General features: G+C 39.7%; 1 protein-coding gene across 1 annotated transcript in view; it reads right to left on the bottom strand.

Annotated features, from left to right (window-relative positions):
• LOC142379032 (voltage-gated delayed rectifier potassium channel KCNH1-like) overlaps positions 1-21,881 on the bottom strand; it is a 68,264-nt gene extending 46,383 nt beyond the window's left edge. The window contains exons 1-6 of the mRNA XM_075464102.1: positions 21,652-21,881; positions 16,579-16,702; positions 16,364-16,470; positions 16,041-16,169; positions 14,889-15,007; positions 11,116-11,508 (exon numbers count right to left, since the gene is read on the bottom strand). Coding sequence (XP_075320217.1) covers positions 11,116-11,508; positions 14,889-15,007; positions 16,041-16,169; positions 16,364-16,470; positions 16,579-16,702; positions 21,652-21,724 — 945 coding nt within the window. The 5' untranslated portion in view covers positions 21,725-21,881. The remainder of the gene's footprint in view (positions 1-11,115; positions 11,509-14,888; positions 15,008-16,040; positions 16,170-16,363; positions 16,471-16,578; positions 16,703-21,651) is intronic.
• Between the last annotated feature and the right edge of the window lie 692 nt (positions 21,882-22,573).

Genomic DNA, 22,573 nt, shown 5'->3' with positions numbered 1-22,573 from the left:
TGAACAAACAAAGAACCCGCTTAGGAGAAAATCGAAGAAAAACCAGACTAACTCACTCTCTACCTTATCAGGAACTAAATCATATGTGACAGCTCCTTTCATCAGCCAGATGGGAGGCAGACTGGAACTGGAAATTACTTTACTTAGATTTACTCTCAGCCGAATCTTAAAATTGTATTAAAATGTGATTTATATCTTTCTGCAAGTTCTTTCAGTTTCTTAGCAAAATCACGAGCTGCATTTAAAGACTGTTTTCACGACCGTACATGAAAGTATGACGAAGAAATAATCCTGTTGGAAAAATGACTAACCCGCCTATGGAACCACATTGCCCCCTAGTGGTCTGTAGTATTGAATAGTTAAATCCAAACGGAGTCAGGAAACTGGACAAGTTATATGCAGTAATGCAACTGTTAAACAATGTCCCTTCTGTATCTTTTTGTACTCCATTGTTAACACAGGAAAATAAGATTGTTTGGCGAGCTGATCGAGACGCTGTGACGCTTTGCTTTGCGGTAAGACGTATTGCATCACTTCCTGTTACCTTGCTTGTGTACTGTGGAATTTCTTACTCCGCTTGAACTACTGATAATCACTTTATTTCTATCTATAACTTACACAATTTTGCATAGTTAACTCTATAGCTTACCGTTCTGTTCTAACACACTCCTACAGATCTTTATTTTCACTTTTTAGCGGTGTGTCTGGTTCTCTAGCTTAGCATGGCTACCAGTTCTCTCCTTACATCTCCTGCTTTCACCTGCTCCGTGTGTCAGATGTTTAGTTACTCCTCTGCCTCCTTTAGTGATAATGGTACATGTAACAAATGTAGTCTTTTTGTAGTTTTGGAGGCGAGGTTATCTGAATTGGAAGCTCGGCTCTGCACTGTTGAAAATCAACCGATAGCGAGCCACGTCCCTTTAGCCAGTGTGGAGCCACTTAGCGTAGCTAGCTTCATTAGCCGCCCCCAAGCAGAACCTGAGCAGCCAGGATTACAACGTGGCTGGGTGACTGTCAGGAAGAGGCATAGCTCTAAAGTCAAGCCCGTTGTTCACCATCGACCTGTCCACGCTTCAAACAGATTTTCCCCACTCAGCGACACACCTGCTGAGGACAAAACCCTGGTAATTGGCAGCTGTATAGTCAGAGACGTGGCATTAGAGACACCAGCGGCCATATTCAAATGCATTCCAGGGGCCAGAGCGGGCGACGTAGAATCCTATTTAAAACTGCTGGCTAAGGATAAACGTAAATACGGTAAAATAGTTATTCACGTCGGCGTTAATGACACCCGGTTACGCCAATCGGAGGTCACTAAAATTAATGTTGCATCGGTGTGTAATTTTGCCAAAACAATGTCGGACTCCTTGGTTTTCTCTGGACCCCTGCCAAATCTGACCAGTGATGACATGTTTAGTCGCATGTCGTCCTACAATAGCTGGTTGTCTAGATGGTGTCCAGCAAACAACGTGGGCTACACAGATAATTGGCAATCTTTCTGGAGAAAACCTGGTCTTATGAGGAGAGACGGCATCCATCCCACTTTGGAAGGAGCGGCTCTCATTTCTAGAAATATGGACGAATTTATTAGTCACCCTAAAACATGACAACCCAGGGCTCAGACCAGGATGCAAAGTTGTAGTTTTACACACTTCTCTGCAGCTTCCCACCTGCTGCTACCCACCCAATCAATTAACAGATCTCTCCTTTCGAAGTCTCTGTTAGTGAATGAGTTGATTTGTGATCATCATATTGATATATTTAGTCTTACAGAAACCTGGCTGCAGCTGGAGGATCATGTTAGCATTAATGAATCAACTCCCTCTGACTGTTTAAATGTTCACGTTCCTCGAACCACAGGCAGAGGAGGAGGAGTGGCAGCTATCTTTAGATCAGGGTTACTAATCAGTCCCAGACCCAAGATTAGTTTGAGCTCGTTTGAATCTCTGATTCTCAGTTTTTCCCATGCAAAGTGGAAATCACAGAAACCTCTTGTGTTTGTTGTTGTGTATCGTCCACCTGGCCCTTATTCTGAGTTTCTGTCTGAATTCTCAGAGTTTTTATCCCAGTTAGTGCTGAGTACAGATAAAGTCATTGTAGTGGGTGACTTTAATATTCATGTAGATTTTGAAAATGATGGCCTGAATATGAACTTTAATTCTATATTAGACTCTATTGGATTTTCTCAGAGTGTTCACAGACCGACTCACTGCCTTAATCACACCCTTGATCTTGTGCTGACTTATGGCATTGAGAGTGAACAGTTAACAGTGTTCCCTCATAACTGTCTTATCTGACCATTTTTTGATAACCTTTGAGTTTACATTACTTGACTATACAGTTTCTGAGAAGAACTTTACATATAGAAGGTGTCTATCAGAGGAGGCTGTAACCAGATTTAAAGAATTAATTCCATCATCCTTTTCTTCACTGCTATGTGCAGATATGACAGAGGACGACTACCTAAACTTTCCTCCAGCAACACTTGACTCTCTTGTTGACAGCACTATAGTTTCAATGCGTACAGCACTGGACAATGTTGCTCCTCTGAAAAGGAAGGTAATCAGTCAGAAGAGGTTGGCTCCTTGGTATAATTCACAGCTGCGTGCTTTAAAGCAGACTGCAAGAAAGCTGGAGAAACAGTGGCGTTCCTCTAATTTAGAAGAGTCTCAATTAGTCTGGAAAGATAGATTAATAACGTATAAGAAAGCCCTTCGTAAAGCTAGAACTGCTTATTATTCATCATTGATAGAAGAGAATAAGAACAATCCCAGGTTTCTTTTCAGCACTGTAGCCAGTCTGACAAAGAGTCCGAGCTCTGTTGAGCCAGGTATTCCTTTAACTCCCAGCAGTGATGATTTCATGAGCTTCTTTATCAATAAAATTGTTTCTATTAGAGAGAAGATTGATGGAGTCCTTCCCACTATTATCAGTGATGTACTATCAAGTACAGCAGCTTTAGAAGTATCTTTAGAACCTGATTTGTATTTAGACTGCTTCTGTCCAGTTGATCTTTCTGAACTAACAACAGCAATAGTCTCTTCTAAACCATCAACTTGTGTTTTAGACCCAATCTCAACCAGACTGTTCAAGGAGGTTTCCCCATTAATTGACACTTCCATATTGGATTTGATCAATCTGTCTTTGTTGACAGGATATGTACCTCAGCCTTTTAAGGTTGCTGTAATTAAACCTTTACTTAAAAAACCTACTCTTGACTCAGAAGTGTTAGCTCATTATAGACCTATATCCAATCTCCCTTTTATGTCTAAAGTTCTTGAAAAAATAGTTGCAGCTCAGCTTTGTGATCATTTACACAGAAATAATCTGTTTGAAGAGTTTCAGTCAGGATTCAGAGTGCATCATAGCACAGAAACTGCACTGCTGAAAGTTACCAATGATCTCCTCTTAGCCTCTGATAGCGGACTTGTGTCTGTGCTTGTCCTGTTGGATCTCAGTGCTGCATTTGATACGGTCGATCACAGTATCTTATTACAGAGACTTAAACATGTTATTGGGATTAAAGGAAGTGCATTAGGCTGGTTTAAGTCATATTTATCTGATAGATTTCAGTTTGTTCTTGTAAATGAAGAATCTTCCTCACACACCAGAGTAAGTCATGGAGTTCCTCAGGGTTCTGTGCTTGGACCGATTCTTTTCACTTTATACATTCTTCCATTAGGCAACATTATTAGACAGCATGGCATAAATTTCCATTGCTATGCTGATGATACCCAGTTGTACTTATCTATAAAACCAGATGAACCCAATAGGTTGGTCAGACTACAAGCATGTCTTAAAGACATAAAGACCTGGATGACTCAGAACTGTCTGCTTCTAAATTCAGACAAAACTGAAGTCGTTATCTTTGGACATGAGCGCTTCAGGGAGAAATTGTCTAGCTATATAGTTACTCTAGATGGTATTTCCTTGGCTTCTAGTTCTACAGTGAGGAACCTTGGAGTTATTTTTGACCAGAATTTATCATTTGACTCGCATATAAAACAGGTTTCTAGGACTGCCTTCTTTCATCTTCGTAATATTGTTAAAATCAGGAACATCTTGTCTCAGAGTGATGCAGAAAAACCAGTCCATGCATTTGTTACTTCAAGATTGGACTACTGTAATTCTTTATTATTGGGCTGTCCCACATATTCTCTGAAAAGCCTTCAGTTGATCCAAAATGCTGCAGCCAGAGTTCTGATGAGAACTAACAGCAGAGATCATATTTCTCCAGTTTTAGCTTCTCTTCATTGGCTCCCTGTTAAATTCAGAATAGAATTTAAGATTCTTCTCCTTACATATAAAGCTCTTAACGACCGAGCTCCATCATATCTTAAAGATCTCATTATAAGATATTTTCCTAACAGAGCACTTCGTTCCCAAACTGCAGGTTTACTTGAGGTTCCCAGAGTTTCTAAAAGTAGAATAGGAGGCAGAGCCTTCAGTTATCAGGCCCCTCTCTTGTGGAATAAGCTGCCAGTAAATGTCCGGGAAGCAGACACCCTTTCCACTTTTAAGACCAGGCTTAAAACTTTCCTTTTTGATAAAGCTTATAGTTAGGGATGGCTCAGGTGATCCTGAAACATCCCATAGTTAAGCTGCTATAGGCCTAGACTGCTGGGGGTCCTCATCTGTCACACCTTTCCTCACTTTACTCTCTTTATGTATATGTGACATTATTGTGGTCATTAACTCGTGTTTCCCTGTTCCAACAGATATCCTCTGAATGGTGTTACAGTGCCACGCCCCCCTCTTTTCTGTCTTCTCAAACCCCAGCTGGTCGAGGCGGATGGCCACCCTTCCTGAGTATGGTTCTATGAGATGAAGAAATAGTGTCTCTTTGTTTTATCCCAAATCCCTAAACGTTGAATCAGATCGCTTTACAAACACACACTCAGGCAGACGTCACAACAGTTTCGGGCATATCATTGGCTGAAAGTGTAGCGTAAGCCTACGTCACGCCCCGCCTCCGCGAGTCAAACCACGGAACCCGGGATCCTAAATCGAAAACGCTTCCTTTTGAGATGAGAGAGCAGAAAGAGAAAACTTGAAATGAAATGAAGAAGAAGAAGTCTTTAGAATGATGCAGAGAGGACTGTTATGCCCCTGGAAAATGCGTTGTTCGTTTGCTAGAAACATAGTTCAGTGTAATTTGTTTATTTTGGTTACCATAGCAACGTGGGGGTGGTACTTAGGACATGTTGGGACATGTAGAAAACTCTCAGTGCAGTGGTCAGCTACGGTCGTGCAAACACACGCAGTCTTCAGCTCTTCTGTTAATCCGCCAGTTGTTCTCCCTCTTCGCTAAAGCAACGTCTGTGAGTATTGTTTATCAGCTGACATTAACATTAAAGGATAAGACCGGTTTTTTGACATTGGGCCCTTGATTTCACATTATAACATGATGTTCTACTCACCCCTGCTTGTTGTTGGTCATTTGGAGCTGTTCCGAAGATATTCGCGAGGCGTCTGGCTGCTCTCTTGAGATATTCGGCCATGAAACGGTTTCCTATGGGCAAGCTTATACAGGCACAAACTATGCTGTTTATAATTTATTAATTACTCTACACTAGCACTGATAACGTGGAGGTGCGTCGCTTACTTAAAAAAATCCGGGTTACTAATTTTGAATTTTAGCCGAATGAATAAATAGGCAGCAGGTCTGTGGGCTGTCTGTGGCAGTAGCACGACGATGACGTCAGTAACACCCACTTTACGACAAAAAAATCAAAATTACCGTAACCCGGATTTTTTTAAGTAAGCGACGCACCTCCATGTTATCAGTGCTAATGTACAGTAATTAATAAATTATAAACAGCATAGTTTGTGCCTGTATAAGCTTGCCCATAGGAAACCGTTTCATGGCCGAATATCTCAAGAGAGCAGCCAGACGCCTCGCGAATATCTTCGGAACAGCTCCAAATGTTCAACAACAAGCAGGGGTGAGTAGAACATCATGTTATAATGTGAAATCAAGGGCCCAATGTCAAAAAACCGATCTTATCCTTTAATCTGGCAATTGTGAGTTTGTATGTATTAAGACTGCTAAGATTTAAATTGTGTAGCTAAGCTAAATTAGCTCTATGTGTTAAGACTGTTTCGTGTTTAGATCAGATCGTATCTTTATAATATTAATGCAGATGGTTTTGCTGTATTTTCAGTTTCACAAGATTCTCAGTAAACTTTATGGAATCAATCACATGCATCCTGGATATTATTGAGAAGTGTTTAAGCTGATTGGGAACGTAGCCCATGACAAGGACGAACGATGCAGAAGAAGATGAAAAGACTAAGACAGGATAGAAAGGTGAGGAAGAAGAAGAAAATCCAAACAAAGATAGAAACAGAATGAAGTAGTCTAAAGATACACGCTTTCTGTGTATTTGTTCGTCCATCGTCATCCATGTCTTTTTACGTCGCACGTTTTAACCTCCGCTGTTGCACGTCATCACAGTTTTCCTACCGAGAAAGCCAGCGTCAAGCAACTTTTTTTTAACACTCTGAACTTCAGTTCACCTCATCAGAGTGGTCAGCAACCACCCAACTCTGACACTTGGACGATTTTGTCATCCTTGATACCAGCCATCCTTGATTTCCCGGTGGAAAAGAAGCGACCAGACAAATGCAAAGTCCGCTGAAGTCATCCACAACCAAAGGAAGGCTGTGAGAGCAGAACCGAGAGAAATCCACTTGTACCCCACGTGGCTATCACCTGCTGACTAAACAGGACTTCAGTAAAGTAAGGTCGACCCGTTTTTCATCTTAAAGACGGTTAGATGGGTGTCTCGAGACTTTCACTATTAGAATGATAAATGAATCCAAGATGTCAGTCTTTAGCTTCAAATAGTAAGGAAACCTAAACTATTTGAGTAAATCCGGTATCTCTCCATTCCCCATATTGTTTTCAATTCACTAAGTGTTTTATATAATCACCCATATTCAACGCATCTCCTTTTTGTTTTAAGGTTCATGTCTTTGGTCATATCGTTTTAATAAATAGTTCATATATCTATATATATGTATAATCACAGGTTGTGTTGCATGCTTTCTTTACGTAATGTCTGTCAAACCAAACGAGAATTCACGAAAGTAGCGAGATATGAGACTGATCATTAATTGAAATATTCACTTAACATACCTGAATCATAAGATGTGTGTTTTTCCTTCGTTGAAGGTGGTGCCCCACATCCGAGGTTAAATAAGGTTTATTGAGACAGTGAGAACTTCTTGTAAATCCTTATATTTTATCAAGTAACGCTACACCCTCAACAACATAGTCTTCAAACAGATTTGTTTTACAGGAGCTTAAATTAAACTGAATTATTTCGCTCAGAGAAGATTCCACCAATGCCTTTCTATTTAAAATATAAACACTAAAGTGATGTGGCAGGCTGGAGGAATATCACAAACGCACGCACACACACACACATATATATATATATATTTTTTTTTTCCCCATGCAACAGCGGGTTTGCATTTTTAACTGGTCAGCACTTTTGTGGCATTCAGCCATGACCTTTTCCTCTGCATTTGTTATTACATGCTGTTAAGTCAGTGGATGGATGTAAAATAGTCCACTCCTTCTTCTAGATCAGACTCACAGCAGTCAAATCATGCAGCCACACAGCATTGTCTTTAATTTCACACCTCAGTTTAAGTGATTACTTTTTCCACCGATACCGATAACCGATAATTTTCAGCTTCTTAGGGCCGATACCGATACAGATAACCGATTTATCCATATTTTTATATTAAATATAATCTGCAGTTTGTTTAAGATGGAAAACTGATGTTTTACTTGCTCTAGCCTATCTATAACAGCAAAAAAGTTTTTGGCTCTTCAAATGTTTATTTTTTTTCATGTCATTACAAAAATATGTTGCCATTTGCTATAAATAACAATAACAGAGCAAAAGTCACAACTCCACTTTAAGACAAAGTGCATGTAAGGTAAAGTGCAGCCCTTGAAATATTTAACAGAACAATGGGGTTTATCTAGCCTGGGAATTCCCATGCTGCTTTGCGCTCGATTTCATTCTCACTGCAAAGTCAGCCTGGAAACCACCGCCCTTATTTTTGCTAGAGTTTGGGAACCAATCACAGAACAGGGGGGGGGGGGCAGCAAGACGATGACGACGTCTATGCGCTACACCGAAGCTTGTAGAGCGGACACAACGTTACCGTTCAATGCAGCCTTAGAAAGTGTTTCGGAGTAGATTCACCCTAGGGTCATTTGAACCGTGACATCCAGCCAAGTAGCCCACCCGAAGTTTTTCCGATATTGGCTGAACATCAGCTGAGTTACTGAGTAATAGCTTAGTACAAGCGCTAACGGACCCTGGCAGTATCTCCAAAATTACCACACTAAAATCACATGTCATGACACCAAACTTCTACAGTTGTACAAATATGGTCTGTACTCACAAAACGATGCATTTGGAAGTTTGTACATAGTCCAGGAGTTTATTATTATCATCAACACAAGCCTGATAGCTTTTCTGCTGCTAAAGCTTCGTTGACGTCACTTCTGGGAGCTGGGAGCTTCAAAGTAAGATGAGGGTTGATCTACTACTGTAGACAACAAAGCAAGGCTGCTCAATTTCTCCATTATTAAAATAAATTCACAACTCTACAACATAAAAATTCATGTAGAATATAGCATATAGGCCTACTTTGTTGTCAGTTTAAGTAGCTTAGAGCGCAAGTTTACTTTTATTTTCCATTTTTTTCTTCTTCCTCGTCGAATTTCTGTCGTCATCTGGTATAAGTGATACAATTGGCTATGAATCGCGAGCAAAGCAGCATGGGAAGAACCTGACGTCATTTGATAGACATTCGTAGCGCCCAATAAACGGCTCTAGGCATTCGTAAACCACGCCTCAATTACGAGAAAATGCACACCTAGTTCCCAGACCACCATCTCATCGAGATTGTGGACGCGTCAGCCAGGCTAGGGTTTATCTGTAAAGGCATTTGTGGAGGTAGGTCAAGTATTTTTCAAAAATAAAATATATGCATTGAAATTTGTCAACCTCAGTTACAAAAATGTTATCTAATAAATAAAAGTGCAACCTCAAAAATAAGGTTGATTACCCACTGAAGGTTGACATAATCATTTCTGATTTGACAGCATAAAAGCATCTTTGGTTCAAAATAAAAACTGTGATTTCTTCTTTCTTCTCAACATATCTTTCTTAACCTCCCCCGAAAAAAATATGAGACTGATGTCCATATGTCCGTTGTAAAACTTACGTGTTTTCCGTTCTTGTCGATCAGGTTGTGGATGTGCGTGGCAACAATATCATAGAGTGCAGGGAGGGACACATCCGAGGAGAAGCGGCGGCTTGGAAGTGTGTAACGTGGCTCCAAATGTGCAATTAACGCACGAAAACCCGGGTTTTCAACAACACAAAAAGGCTGATCATCAAGCGCTATAAACTCCATAACTTTATCATTGATGTCTTTCGCCTTTTCACTGTCTCTTGGAAAGAGTTTACTTTTTTCAAATGCCTGTTGAATTGGGACATCGACCCTCCGGGTTGTTGTTGTCGCGCTTGCCTTGAGTTTAGCACTGCTAGCGGCTGCAGTCTCATACTCACTCAATACTGCTTCGCCACGGTGACGGCTTTTCAGGTGAGCTATGAGGTTCGTTGTGTTAAAACTTGACGCTTTCTTTCCTCCTCTCAGAATCCTTGCTGAGCAAGTTTTACAAACTGCAAGGGTTTTGTCATCTTCTGCCACCGAGAAAAACGACCATGCTGGTGATGACATGTTGTATTAGCTTGGGTCCTGGCAGCGGCGCAGTAAATGACGTAACCAGTGCGCCATGGCCAGTGTTTCGACTACTCGACCTGAATAAAACAGCCGGCATCTCCGCGTGCAAACTTTTATTTATCGGATTATTTTATCTGAAAAATGTTCCTATTGGATCGATAAAAATGACGTCATTTTCCCCCAAATCGGCCGATATTTTATCGGCCCGATATATATCGTACATCCCTAGTAAAAACTTTAAACTGACCGACTCTGCTGGATGGATATGAAACCAGAAAAAGATTAAATTAACTGACTTTGCATGATATAAAAACACAACTATGTTATTTAACATCTAAGGAAAAAAATCATTAATGACCCAATAATGAGGCCTGTACAAAGTTGTTTTTTTGTTTTTTTAACTGAACATAAACATGATGATGATAAATGGACTATATTTACATTGCACTTTTCTGATCTAGTTGACCAATGAAAGTGCTTTTTATACTAAAAGCCACATCACACACACATACTCATACAGCACATCTTAATCTATACACTGTTAGAGGATAGACATTGCTTTTTTTCCTCTGTCACACACATTCACACAGTGATGAATGCCTTGGAGATAATATGGGCTTCAGTGCCTTGGCAAAGGACACTTCAACATGTAATCAAGGGAAGCTGAGGATCAAACATTCTGTCTTAAACTAAACTTAATTTAACCAAAGACAATTGCGATTATTTCAAAATACATACAAAGATGGAAAAATTCTTGTGCAAACACAAACGGCTTGCTCATTGAAAAACAAATAATGGAGTGTGCAAGCTGGGTTTGCCAGTTTAACTTTATTCAAACTTACTGTCCTCAAAACGTTTCATCTCTCTACAATTGATTGACACTGTTGGTGCTTTTCTGTCCCCTCTCTGTTCAGTTCAACAGTGATAGAAACCTACTGGCTTGGTCCTTCCTCATGAGGCATTAAGGTTTGTTTGGGAAGTCACTTTGCTATCAAATCGCATGGCTCTGAAAAAGGCTGTAGTTGCTCTGTTTGTTCAGGGAGGCCAAGACCATCACATTTAGGGACCAGCTTAACGGTAGGAAACTCACTGCTGTTGTGTTTTTTCATTTTTTTGCTGTCTGTATTGAAGGTTTCTCACTTTGATACAGACAAAGGGGGTTGTTAGTACTGCTGACTGTTTCCTCTGTTTACATAAGAATTGTGTACTGTAAGCATACGCTGACTGATATCTAAAAACTTAGCAGCATAGTCGATATGTATTGCACATAAATTTACTTCTTCACATAGTTTTAAGCGGCAGATCTTCTGTGACATAAAGCAAATTAAGTCTACTAACCTCGTCAACATTCTCAAAGGCATTGATGACATCATAGGGCAGGCAGGACAGCAGGTCAATGACAAACCAAGTCTTGACGTAGTTCATGCGGATGAGTTTTGGGTCGGAGATGACCTCTCCAGCCGGACCAACAAAGGTGGTGTGAAAGTTGAGGACAATGTCCACGAGGAAGATGACATCCACGATGCTGTCCACCACCAGCCAGGTGACATTGTTTTGCTTGGTTTTGAAGGAGACGTTGTAGGGCACCATGATGGCTGTGTAGAAGGTGAGGATGAGGATAACCCAGTCCCAGGTAGTCTTAAAGAGGCAGTAGTGGAGAATGATGTGGGGTGGTGTCTTTGGGGTTTCCTGTTTATACTGAGGTAAGATGTCAGAACCCAACTGGAGAACCTGAGACACAAAACAAATAGCTTATTATTTTGTCTGCTTTTAAAAACAGGAAACAAACTTTGCATTTAGACAATGTGAAAGCACATTTTGATTTTACAAATACCTGAATTTCTGTCTTTCAAAGCTTTATAAAATTAAAAAAAAAAAGAATGTTTCTGCAACTCGATAAATGTTCAGAAAGCCCTATGAAAAGCAAAAGAGCAAAAATGTAGAGAAGAAGCAGCAACATCCCGTTGAACCACCTTAAGTGGAATGATACATTAGTCCAAACAGCAACTGCAGTTAATGGAAAGGTTAGTCGTAGCTAATTTCAGTTGAGAAATGGAAGCTTACCCGGAGGATGCTTATATTTCAGAACATTTTCAATATCTGAATCATTCATTTTAAAAAGAGAAAAAGCAGTGCATGTCAAATACAAAAACATGCGCAGGTTTAATTTATTTGATTTTATAGAACTACAAATCTTTTTAGAGTACACAAACTAAGAAATAAGGAAAAAGGCATTACAAGCACTACCATTTGCATAAAATAAATAAATAAATATATATTTAAAAAAAATAGAAATATATTTCTCTTAAATCTCTGCCTATTTTAAGTTAATGGAAAATTGTATAATATGACTGTTTTGTTCCTCTGTGACCACTAAGTTATGTGAAAGTCAATGGTTCTATTTTCAACTAATAAAAAACTTTTACCAACTTATAACTTATAGTACCTTGAGTATGAGACTGACATTCAGAAAGTGTTGATATTTTCAAAAACACCTGTTTTATTTGGCTTTTAACTAATGTTGTGTATATTCATAATTCATTCATTCATTTAATTATTTTAGTCAATTTATATTTTAGCCCTTTTTAAAAAATTTTTTTTGATTCTTTTTACTTTTTACGACAGAGTTCATTTTAGCTATTTCCTATTGTTATTTTATTTGATGTTCTTAGCCTTTGTAGTTTTATGTTCTTATTCCATATCCCCAGTGTTTCCTCGGTGGGGGCTGTCTGCGCTGGAGGCTGTGACCGGCTCTGGCTGGGATGTCTCTGACTCGTGGTGCACATCGGCTTGGCCAGGTGGGGGGTTTGTGGCAGTGCTCCACTGCTATAGGCCCTTCGCTGGCCTATAGCTTGGTCTGCGCCCGGGTGGAGGTGTCCTGGTCGTGGGTCGTGAGCAGCACCCAGTGCAGATGGCCTCCTATGATGGTGTTTTCCGACCTGGCTCCTCTGTATTCAGCTACACTTTTCTAAGTTTAATTGATTTGTGTGTGTGCATGTGTCTGTCTGTATGTGCTGGGGTGGAGATGGGGACTACTGTTAAACATATAAAGCACTTTGTGCTACGTTTTTAATGTATGAAAAGTGCTTTATGAGTAAAGTTTGATTGATTGATTCAGCCTTTGTAGTAAAATCAAATATACTGTATCTTATTAAACTGATAATACAATATATGTTATAAAGGTTATAGCTATAGGAAGAGCAGTCATCTGCCAGTTGGAAGGTCATGGTTTGACTCCTGGCTTCCACAGACCACATGTCAAAGTGTCCTTGGGCAAGACACTGGACCCCCAATTCTCTATCGATGTGTCCATTGGTTTATGAATGTGTGCGATAGAGGGGAAAATCACTTTGAAGCTTGTAAAATTGATGTGTTGTATGAGTGTGTGTGAATGTGGCTTGTAATATAAAAGCGCTTTGAATAGTCTTGTAGACTAGAAAGTATGTGAGATAATTGATATCATATCCACACCACACACTGTATGTCCTGACTGAGGTCAGTGTGTTCTTTGGTAACATCAGCAACAGAAGATGTGTGCACAGAATGTTATCAGAATGTATAAGAGAATACCACAATCTATTGTCTTTGGGAATTCCTTGTATGCCGTGTTACGTGTATGTATTTTCTGTTATGTTTCCAGGCCAAAAATTCAAAACAATCCTGTACCATTACTGAGTATGACTGTTGTATGAGAGCACGATCAAGCATTAAATACTGATATTTTTCTATTTACAAAAAAAAAACATCAGACACTTTGGAGGTATATAGACAAAACATATTATTTTATATTAACAGAAGATTAACAGAACATGATGACTCTTAGCATGTTGAAATAAAATCACAGATTCACAGAGTGTTCACTCAGCACTCACCATGTTAGCAGATTAGAATGGCGGAGAAAGTTCACCAAGCTTTGTGACTCTCTTTTAAACTGACATATAACCTTCTTCCCGCACATAATAAAAATTTACATTTCTAGTGTAGTGGTTGTTAGACTTGGGGCTGCACAATGGTGTGGTTGTTAGCACCGAGAGGGATCCAGGTTCAACACCCGGCTGGGGCCTTTCTGCGTGGAGTTTGCATGTTCTCCCCGTGTATGTGTGGGTTCTCTCCGGGCTTCCTCGGAGAGAATCCTCCCACCGTCCAAAAACATGCATGTTAGGTGTCTCTAAATTGTCCCTAGGAGTGAGTGTGAGTGTGTGTGTGGTTGTTCGTCTCGTTTGTCTCTGTGTGGCCCTGTGATGGACTGGCGACCTGTCCAGGGTGTACCCCGCCTCTCGCCCGATGACTGCTGGGATAGGCTCCACCCCACCCCACCCCCACCCCCTTGTATACTGTATTTAATGCCCCTGATTTTACCAGTGAGTTGGTTTTCCTGGTATTCTTATGAGATGTGCCGTCATTCATAATTCATAACCTACTGAATTCAAATACATGATTCATATCACAAAAGAGCAGGAGGGCATACCAGCATTTAGAAACATCTAGCTGCTTCTTTAGCTTTCAGCACCAGCCTCAAAATGTTTTCTGCATACATGGACCAATCCGGACTTTAAACAGCAGACACACACAATACAATTCATACTAAAAAGGGCATCATATGTCTGCCAATACAAAAGGTTGCATGAAAGCTGGAAAGGAAAATAACAACTTATGTTACTCCAAAGAAAACAATGTAATCTGTGGGTCCTTATAGTTCTGCTCTTTTAATGATAGATTCATACGCACACACCATTCACACAGCTTCCCTTACTCTATACATCCAGCACTGTTTTCTCTGCATCATACACATAAGGACATAAAGGGCAATGGATGGTAGAGCCTTTTGCCCAAATCAACATTGGGCTGGAGATTAAACTGCTGACCTTCTGACCGGACAACCACCTGATGTTCTCCACCATCTATCTATAATGTCTTCATCATATGAAGACAGATAATTGCTTTTACATGCATCTAAATATTCAACTCTTTACACAACTTAAGGGCACAGTACAGATACAGAAGAAATAGCTACGGACATAAATTCTGTCATCTTTGCCTCACAAAAGCATTCAATGATTTTACGGACGTTATATACATACCATTATTCTTAAAATAATAAATGGTCTTACCTCAGCCAGCCGTGAATGCTTGTGAACATTCTCTCCTTTCTGAACAGCTGGGGCAAGCTGCTGAAGAACTCCACGGCTGCTTGTCAACGCACGAGTCAGACGGGCAAATTTACCCCACCCTGCAAATGAAATTAGAAGAAAGAATCAAGGAATTAAAAACTTAGCAAACATTACATATGGGTGAATAAATAATGGAGGAAGCTTGAATAATAATCTCATAACCTCCTTCATACTATAAGGAGTTAGCTGAGTTAATTTAGTCATTTTTTTTTAGTTAGAACTAGAAAGTAATGATGGGGAAAGAGTCCTGAGCACCCTGCTTTGCCCGATAATACCACAAACCAGTCCTTGATAAATAAAAGACAATTGATGGATGAAATGACTAAACCAGTTTACCATTTATTCTGATTCAAATTAAACTTTCCTAGCTACTGCCTAAACATTAAGACAGCCAAACCAAAATAAACATGATCCACAGTGCTTGGTAGACTTTCAGAGAAAGCAAGTTCTACTATTTCATGTAAGTGATTATGTGTCCTCACCTTGTTTGATTTGAGAACTACATTTAACACAAGTTTTACTCTGGTTTTTCTCACACTTGTCAGGAAGAAGACATAGTTTGTGCACATGCAAGTCTATATTTAGGTTAAATGAAGCACGAAGGCAGTGTCCACACTGAATTACAGTTCCCAATAATGTGACCCTGTCGGATGGCCTCTATTTTTGTCACTCCTTTGGGATTGAAGAGTGGATGTCACCTTAAAACATCTGTGGTAACAGCTTAATGTTTTATGAAAATCCTAAAATCTAAAGATATTTTGTGACAAAAAAATCTAATCCTCACATAATTACATATCTCAGTATATCTGTACATATCATGTATATCTCAGAATACGAGGAAGACATTCACTGCACACTCAACAACTGATATTTTCTGATTGCGATTGCGTACTTAATAAAAATGTGTTTTTCAGACGTGTGTGCTGACATTGCAAACAGATTAAACAGTCCAGCCTTGGGAGATTGAACATCTAAATTAGTTGTATAGAACTCTCTATCCTAAACCAAATCCTTACAGTTCCTCTCAGAAATGAACACAGTCTGTAACTGGGTAATAGAATGCACTACTCTGTATTCATGGTAATGACTCACCTTTTGATGAGTCATCTTCTATTGGTTGTTTGAAGGCTGTGATATCACTGAAAGTGCAGAGAAACAGGACGACTTTGTCCTGCTCGTTCCTGATTGGAGCAATCTTTAAAAAAAACCAAACTGGCATCCCTGCAGCATAAAAAAGACGGAAATCAGTTCCCACAGACTCTCTCAGTTGCAGAATTGAACGGGTTCAAACAGATGACAGGCTGCTAACAGTCAGCCCGACGTCTTCCAGGTAAGGACAAAAAAACTGGTTGTTTGGGTTTTAAATGAGTCAGGTCAAAGAAACACTTTTGATGCAGACAAGACGCAGTACTCACTGTTTTTCTTGTACATCAGAATCTCAAACGAGTTCATCTCATAGTTGTCAAAGGTCTGTCGAACCTTCTCACTCGTCTCCTTGTCTGTCAGCTCTCCGTACATAAAGCTGCAGAAGAAAAAAAGTCCTTGCAGCATTGATACAGTACACACATATTCAGGAGAATCGTTAGCTCTCACAAATTCAACAATGATGTGTTTGGGTGTGCAGTTGCACCTGCAGGTGCTGCTCTTTTGCATGACCTCAGCTCGATGGTAACCAGACAGTTTGCAGAAGCCATCATTGCTGTATACGATTGGCCAGTCCACAATCTGTGCATTTCCTAGCACAAAATTGGTGTCTGACCACAGAAAAAAAAAAAAAAAAAAAAAGAGTTAGAATCTGCTCATGTTTTGCTCAAAGTAAAGTATACTGTAAAATGATCTTCACAGCTTTCAAAAGCCCACAATGCCCTTTTAAAATATTTTTGTTTGTTTTTTTGTCCAACCAACATACCAAAACCGTGCATATTGCACTTCAATGACATAAAAAGGAATAACGAAGCAAGTAAACATTCACATCTCAGACAGTGAAATCACTCATTTTTGTTTCCATTTTTGCTTAAAAATGACTTAAACTTATTTTGAAATTGATTAATCCCCTAATCGTTGGAGTTTCTAAATCCATGATGTAATATCATGATCTGATTTTCATTATCAACCCATAATGCATGGATAGAATCAAAAAGGAGCATTGAATTGTATTTAAAGTCAACAAAAGGGCTGAATCAAGAAAACCCATGATGTCTTTGAGGGTTTGTGGTTCAAATCAGTCTTCATTTTAATCAATTTCAAAATTGCCGAGATCTGATACACTTAGACCACTTAGATATATTAACTGCCAACCAAATTCATAAATCTTTTGAATTAATTTACTATTTAGAATGGTAAAATCTCATTGTTTACTGTAGAAATGCATGCAGCACTTTGATTAACACTGTTTTTTGTCAAAGACGCTGACATCAGCCACCTCTCTTTCTACACACTCAATTAAAGCATGATCAGGAGCTGAATTTGTTGCCAACTTTTGGACTTGGAAGCTGGATTGTGCATTTTCTCACAACCACATACTGAGAAATGAATCACTGATTTGTGCAATTTAAACTGAACTTTTACTCAGACAGTCAATAGTTGCTCCTTTCCTTCAGCCATTCCCTGATTGTACCTTCAGAACTCTTCAGCACAGGTGGCGAAAAAACCTCAGCATCCTCCATTTGTTCCCATTCTTATTTTTCTTTGTGTACTGTGAGGTGAGGAGAAGCTCAGACTTTTTCCTGCTCTTTAATCAGAGATCTGAGGTAGACACAAGATATGCTCTTACATAAGCAACAAAGTACACCTGCCTGAGAAGCTTCAGTATCCAAGTTTACATCTAACTAAGCATCTAATTAAACAAGTTTCAGAACCTGTAACCACACACAGAGACTACCAGCTGACTTGATAAACAACAGACCAAGACAAATTTCCCCAAGGGGAAAATAATAAATCTTGAGACCAAAAAAAACAAGTTAGCCCTACTGTTACAAACAGCAAAGGAGAAACAGGTTTCCTACAAAGTGCACAGTAAAAAATTGAATTTGTTATCTGAACCATGGCGCCTCCAAGCCAATATCACCAACAATCCGACTATCCTAACGGCCAGATAAGAGAACAGCCCATCACTCTGTCAGAGACTGTGGCCAGGCACACACACCTGTGCTTACCATAGTCACAACGTTCACAGATAAGCATCAAACTACTCAACTCAAAGTGATTTACATGTATTGATTTGATTTGTTGGGTTTTGTTGCTGTGATCGTAATTTTATGATTACGTTATTAAGCCATGAGATCGAATGGATTTTTATCAAACCAACCACATTATTTAATGCTCTGCCATTAAATACAAATCACAGGGACACAAGAACGGTTGATTCTTTGAGACAGATTTTAATAGCCTGGGTAGAGTATTCTGGTAAATTATAACACCCGAAATGTCCGATAATGCGTGTGCTTTACATTCAAGGCCTTAGGTAGGTTTATTTTGACCTCTTTACCATGCTGGATATGACACTTCATCGTGTTTGCTGCTGACTGATAGATGTCCAAAAACTGAGCATTACAAACTGCTCTAAAAAGTTGTTCAGGCGGTTCCTGAAAAACTTTTAATATTAATTTTAAAGAGGAGGTTGTTCAGTCCATTTTAATGCCTACACAGTTAAGTAAATTGAATCCCATCCCATTTCATGTTTGCAATATATCAGGCCAGTTTTGCTGACAGTGCAACAGTATTTTACAGCTAGGCACATCAGTAAGATTTGAAATATGCTAGGCTAATATTTTTATATCATCATTTATCTTATTGTAAATCAGGAAATTGTAAGAATTTATAGCCCCTTTCATACTGCCGAATAACCCGCGTTTAATTCGCGAATTTAGCGTGTCCGCTGTTGCGTTCACACTGCCGACCCGGGCTGCCGCGTCAACTCGACTCGCCTTTCGACCCGCGTCGGACCCTAGTCTTTTTGCCGAGCCGAGTTTGATGTGAACACAATCGACGCGGGTCGGACGTGGGCGTGACGTGAGGAGTTTAAAAGACAGAATGGACAGCTGATTCAGAACAACAGCGACAGGTGAGGACAAGTTTTACTCTGTTTTAGCCTACATCAAGTTGGAGACATTTTTTAATATGGCCAACTGGGGAGACAAGGAGGTCCGCGAGCTCCTCAGCCCCCGAACAGAGGACGTTATTTTCTGCCACATTTCGGGGACGGTGAAAGATGGACCTCTGCTGGAAGGGCTGGCGAGAAAGATGGGGGAGCGCGGTTTCCCACGCAGCAAGACGCACCGTAAAGTAACATCTCCATGAACTGCATTGCAAAAATGAGTTCTCAAGGTGTCCCGCCATCGTTTGTTTGAAAAATTTGATGCAGACAGGTGTATTTCACCCTACCTCCGACGCATGGCTTGTGCCTACGTCATTGTACACGCCCAGCATTTTATGTGTTTCGTGTGACGCTCTGCCACTAGGCAACTCCCCCTGAACTCGGCTTCAGGCGACACGGGTCACCCCTGACACGCCAAGCGTTCACATTGCTCGACGCGGGTCGAAGGTGCAATTTGGACCCGCTAAGATAGCGGGTCGCAGTGTGAAAGGGGCTTAAGTTTTGTTTCAGCAAAGAAAGAATGTAAAGGTTTTTTTCAACTTATCTTCAAGTTATCAGAAAAGCAGCCCCTTGGAACAATTACGACTGTGAGGGTCATCTTTTACCGGTGTTCGTCCAGTAAGCACCAGATTCACCGTCACTCTTAGCAGTTAACTCCCAGGCTCACATCACAGTGCAGGCTACTAAAAAACCACTATCAGCTATGATCTCGATAGCCTTTTTCCCTCAAAAATAATTAAAAAAAAAACTAAACATTAGAAAGATAATGTCCCTGATACACAGGAAATTTCATTGTTTAATGTTATATCAGTACTGTTCTGTTTCCATCACGTCCATTTTTCAAACTCAAGCCGGAGCCGAACGGCTGCTCAAGAAAGCGCTGAAGGACTTTAATTGCAAGACTGCTCCTATTCAAAATACATGACAGAATGTAATGCAAGGTCCCTTCAGGAGATTTGTCCTCAAAATGAGAAACCCAAATACATAACACAGTTACAACAAACAAACCAAACTGAAACAAAGAAGCAAAGTTAGATTTACTGTTCCAGCTTCTGCTTTTTATCTGTCACATATTTAAACATTGCCTCTTATACTATGTGCTTGTTTCTCTAATGTCATCATGGATATTATCAATAACATAGTTTTGATGAGAACTTACACCACCGATATTCCCTGAGGTAGAAAATAAATTACAATGTACAGTCGATTATTTAAAAGAACTTTAAAAATACTGACAAATTTTTACTGAGGATGAAATCTAATCATTTTTGAGGAATCTGCGACCCTCCTCCTCACTCCACCATCAAAATAAATGTTCATATTGATGGTATAACAAGAAGGCAGCCCTGGGCCTCCAGCAGCTCTACCTCATAATCAACTGGTATTAATTAAACTCAGCAGCAGTGTCATGTTCATGTTTCAGCAGTCAATGACACCACAGCCAGACTACAACTAATCTAGTTCCTCATAATGTCTAAAATGTACAACATGCTTATAACTGACAAAATAATGTTTGGAAGAAATACATATGTGTAAGGAGGTAATAATCTGTCTGCCTTAAAAATCCATCCTCAGGGGAACAGAACTATCTGTCCGTTGTTAAGATATGTCAGTCTGAACCACAGTGGACTGACTAACAACATGTTGAAAATATAAAATACATAATCAAGTCTGAGAAACAGATCATTTACGTGCTTTATCGCACTGTTTAGACTGCATGGAGTTTTATGATACACTTCTTTAAATATACTAATTTTTAAAACTAATGTTAAATAACTAACTAGCTCCTGTTTTAATTGAATGTAAAGAAAAAAAAATTTTCACTGAGATGGTGAAAAGAATGTCTTTTGTCATTAATTTTTGTCTTAGGTTTTCAATGCAGTATTTCTGTAGTCCATGTGTGGGACTTATGTGAATCACCTGCTTGGATTTTGCAGTGTAGTTGCAGTTCCTTTCTGTCATAAATTTGAACAAACTCCTTGCATATATCTGTATATAGACAAACTTCTTTACCATTTGAATATGACAATCGTAAAGGAACGCTGTTCCAATAGAAATCTGGGAAATCTTGTGTTTACCTGTCAAAAATTCTTGTAGAAGTATGGTCATTATAGAGCAGAATAACTGACAAAGTCAGTGTCTTGATTTAAAGAATAAATATTTTCAAATAAAATGTTTTGAAAAATTGAAAGATTGATGTCAAAATTTCCAACAGCTGACAACTGCTAGGCTATGCCATTGTAAAAAGAGTTGCCATTTATTTTTCTATGGATATGAGTGGAGACAACTTTGTCCCGTTTCCCTATTAACGTGTCAATAATACTAATTATTAATACTATCAATAAAGATAATAATTGTAACAATAATACAATACTGCAATAATTGTGTTAAGTTTACGGTCTTCTCATCTCCTTTTCCTCCACAGCCTTTAAGCTAACACACAAAATGACACTGCTAGTTTCCCGTAATGAGCAGCACCTGTGCAGGTTTCTCTGAAAAGAGCACAGTGGAAATGTCGCGTGGCAAAACACCCCACCAGGACAACGTCACATTTCACACGATCAACCAACTGAAACTGCCGTCTGACCAGACAGGACCGCATCTTACCGTTCGACCGGCGGACGATGTTCTCCAGGAATGTGTTCTGAGGGGCCACAAGACCCCGCCGTCCTCCCGCCATCCTGCGGTTGTCCTGGTGTGAGTGCCAGAGACGTTGCACACCCTTCACATATTTGAGGATGCGCGAGCCCCCGTGAGCAGATAAGTGCTCGTGCTCTCGCGCTCTCTCTCAGCAGGTTCACTTTCGGCAGATCGTTGCAGCACGAGCTCTGAGATGAGCCATATAGAGACTGGCTGTGACAGAGCGACGTTCACCGACACTGAGTGGAAAGAGAGAGTGAGAGCTGGAGAGACAACTGGTACATAAAGTGATGACATCACTAGACTGACTGTTAATGGGTGGGTCCACCCAAGAATCGAATTTAATTCAACTTATTTCAATTCAATTCAGTTCAATAATACTTTATTAATCCCCGAAAGAACAATATGTTTCTGCATATATTATTATCAAAACACAGACTATGGGTTTAAACTGTACATTTTAAAGTCAAATGTAAATTGCGGATTTTTTTTTTCATGCTTGAAGAATATTGAAACAGCAGGCACCTGAGCGTGAATATGTAAAACAAACCCCCCTCAGAGGAGCAGGACTGAGAATTAAAGATACACAAGCAGACCATAAACTATTTGCAGTCGTGCTTTGCCTCCAGTTTTGTATGTTGCAGACGTTTCTGTAGCTGACTTGCTTCTTTTTATGGTTGTTTTGTGTCTCTTCTGTGATACTGACAATCAATTAAATAAAATAGTGAAAATAAAACCAAACTGTGTCAGTTTCATGAGTGTTACAGTTCCGTTTCCTATAATATTTTCCTTTTTTTTTTAGACAGAACTGTATAAATGACCTTTTCCATGGACCAGTCATAATTAACATAGTCCTGGGGAAAGGTGTGCCGTGCTGAAGCTAGTATTT

The sequence above is a fragment of the Odontesthes bonariensis genome, chromosome 4 (assembly GCF_027942865.1).
Source record: "Odontesthes bonariensis isolate fOdoBon6 chromosome 4, fOdoBon6.hap1, whole genome shotgun sequence".
Taxonomy (NCBI): Eukaryota; Metazoa; Chordata; class Actinopteri; order Atheriniformes; family Atherinopsidae; genus Odontesthes; species Odontesthes bonariensis.
Note: the sequence above shows the minus strand (reverse complement) of the source record. Positions and strands in the feature narration are given on the sequence as shown.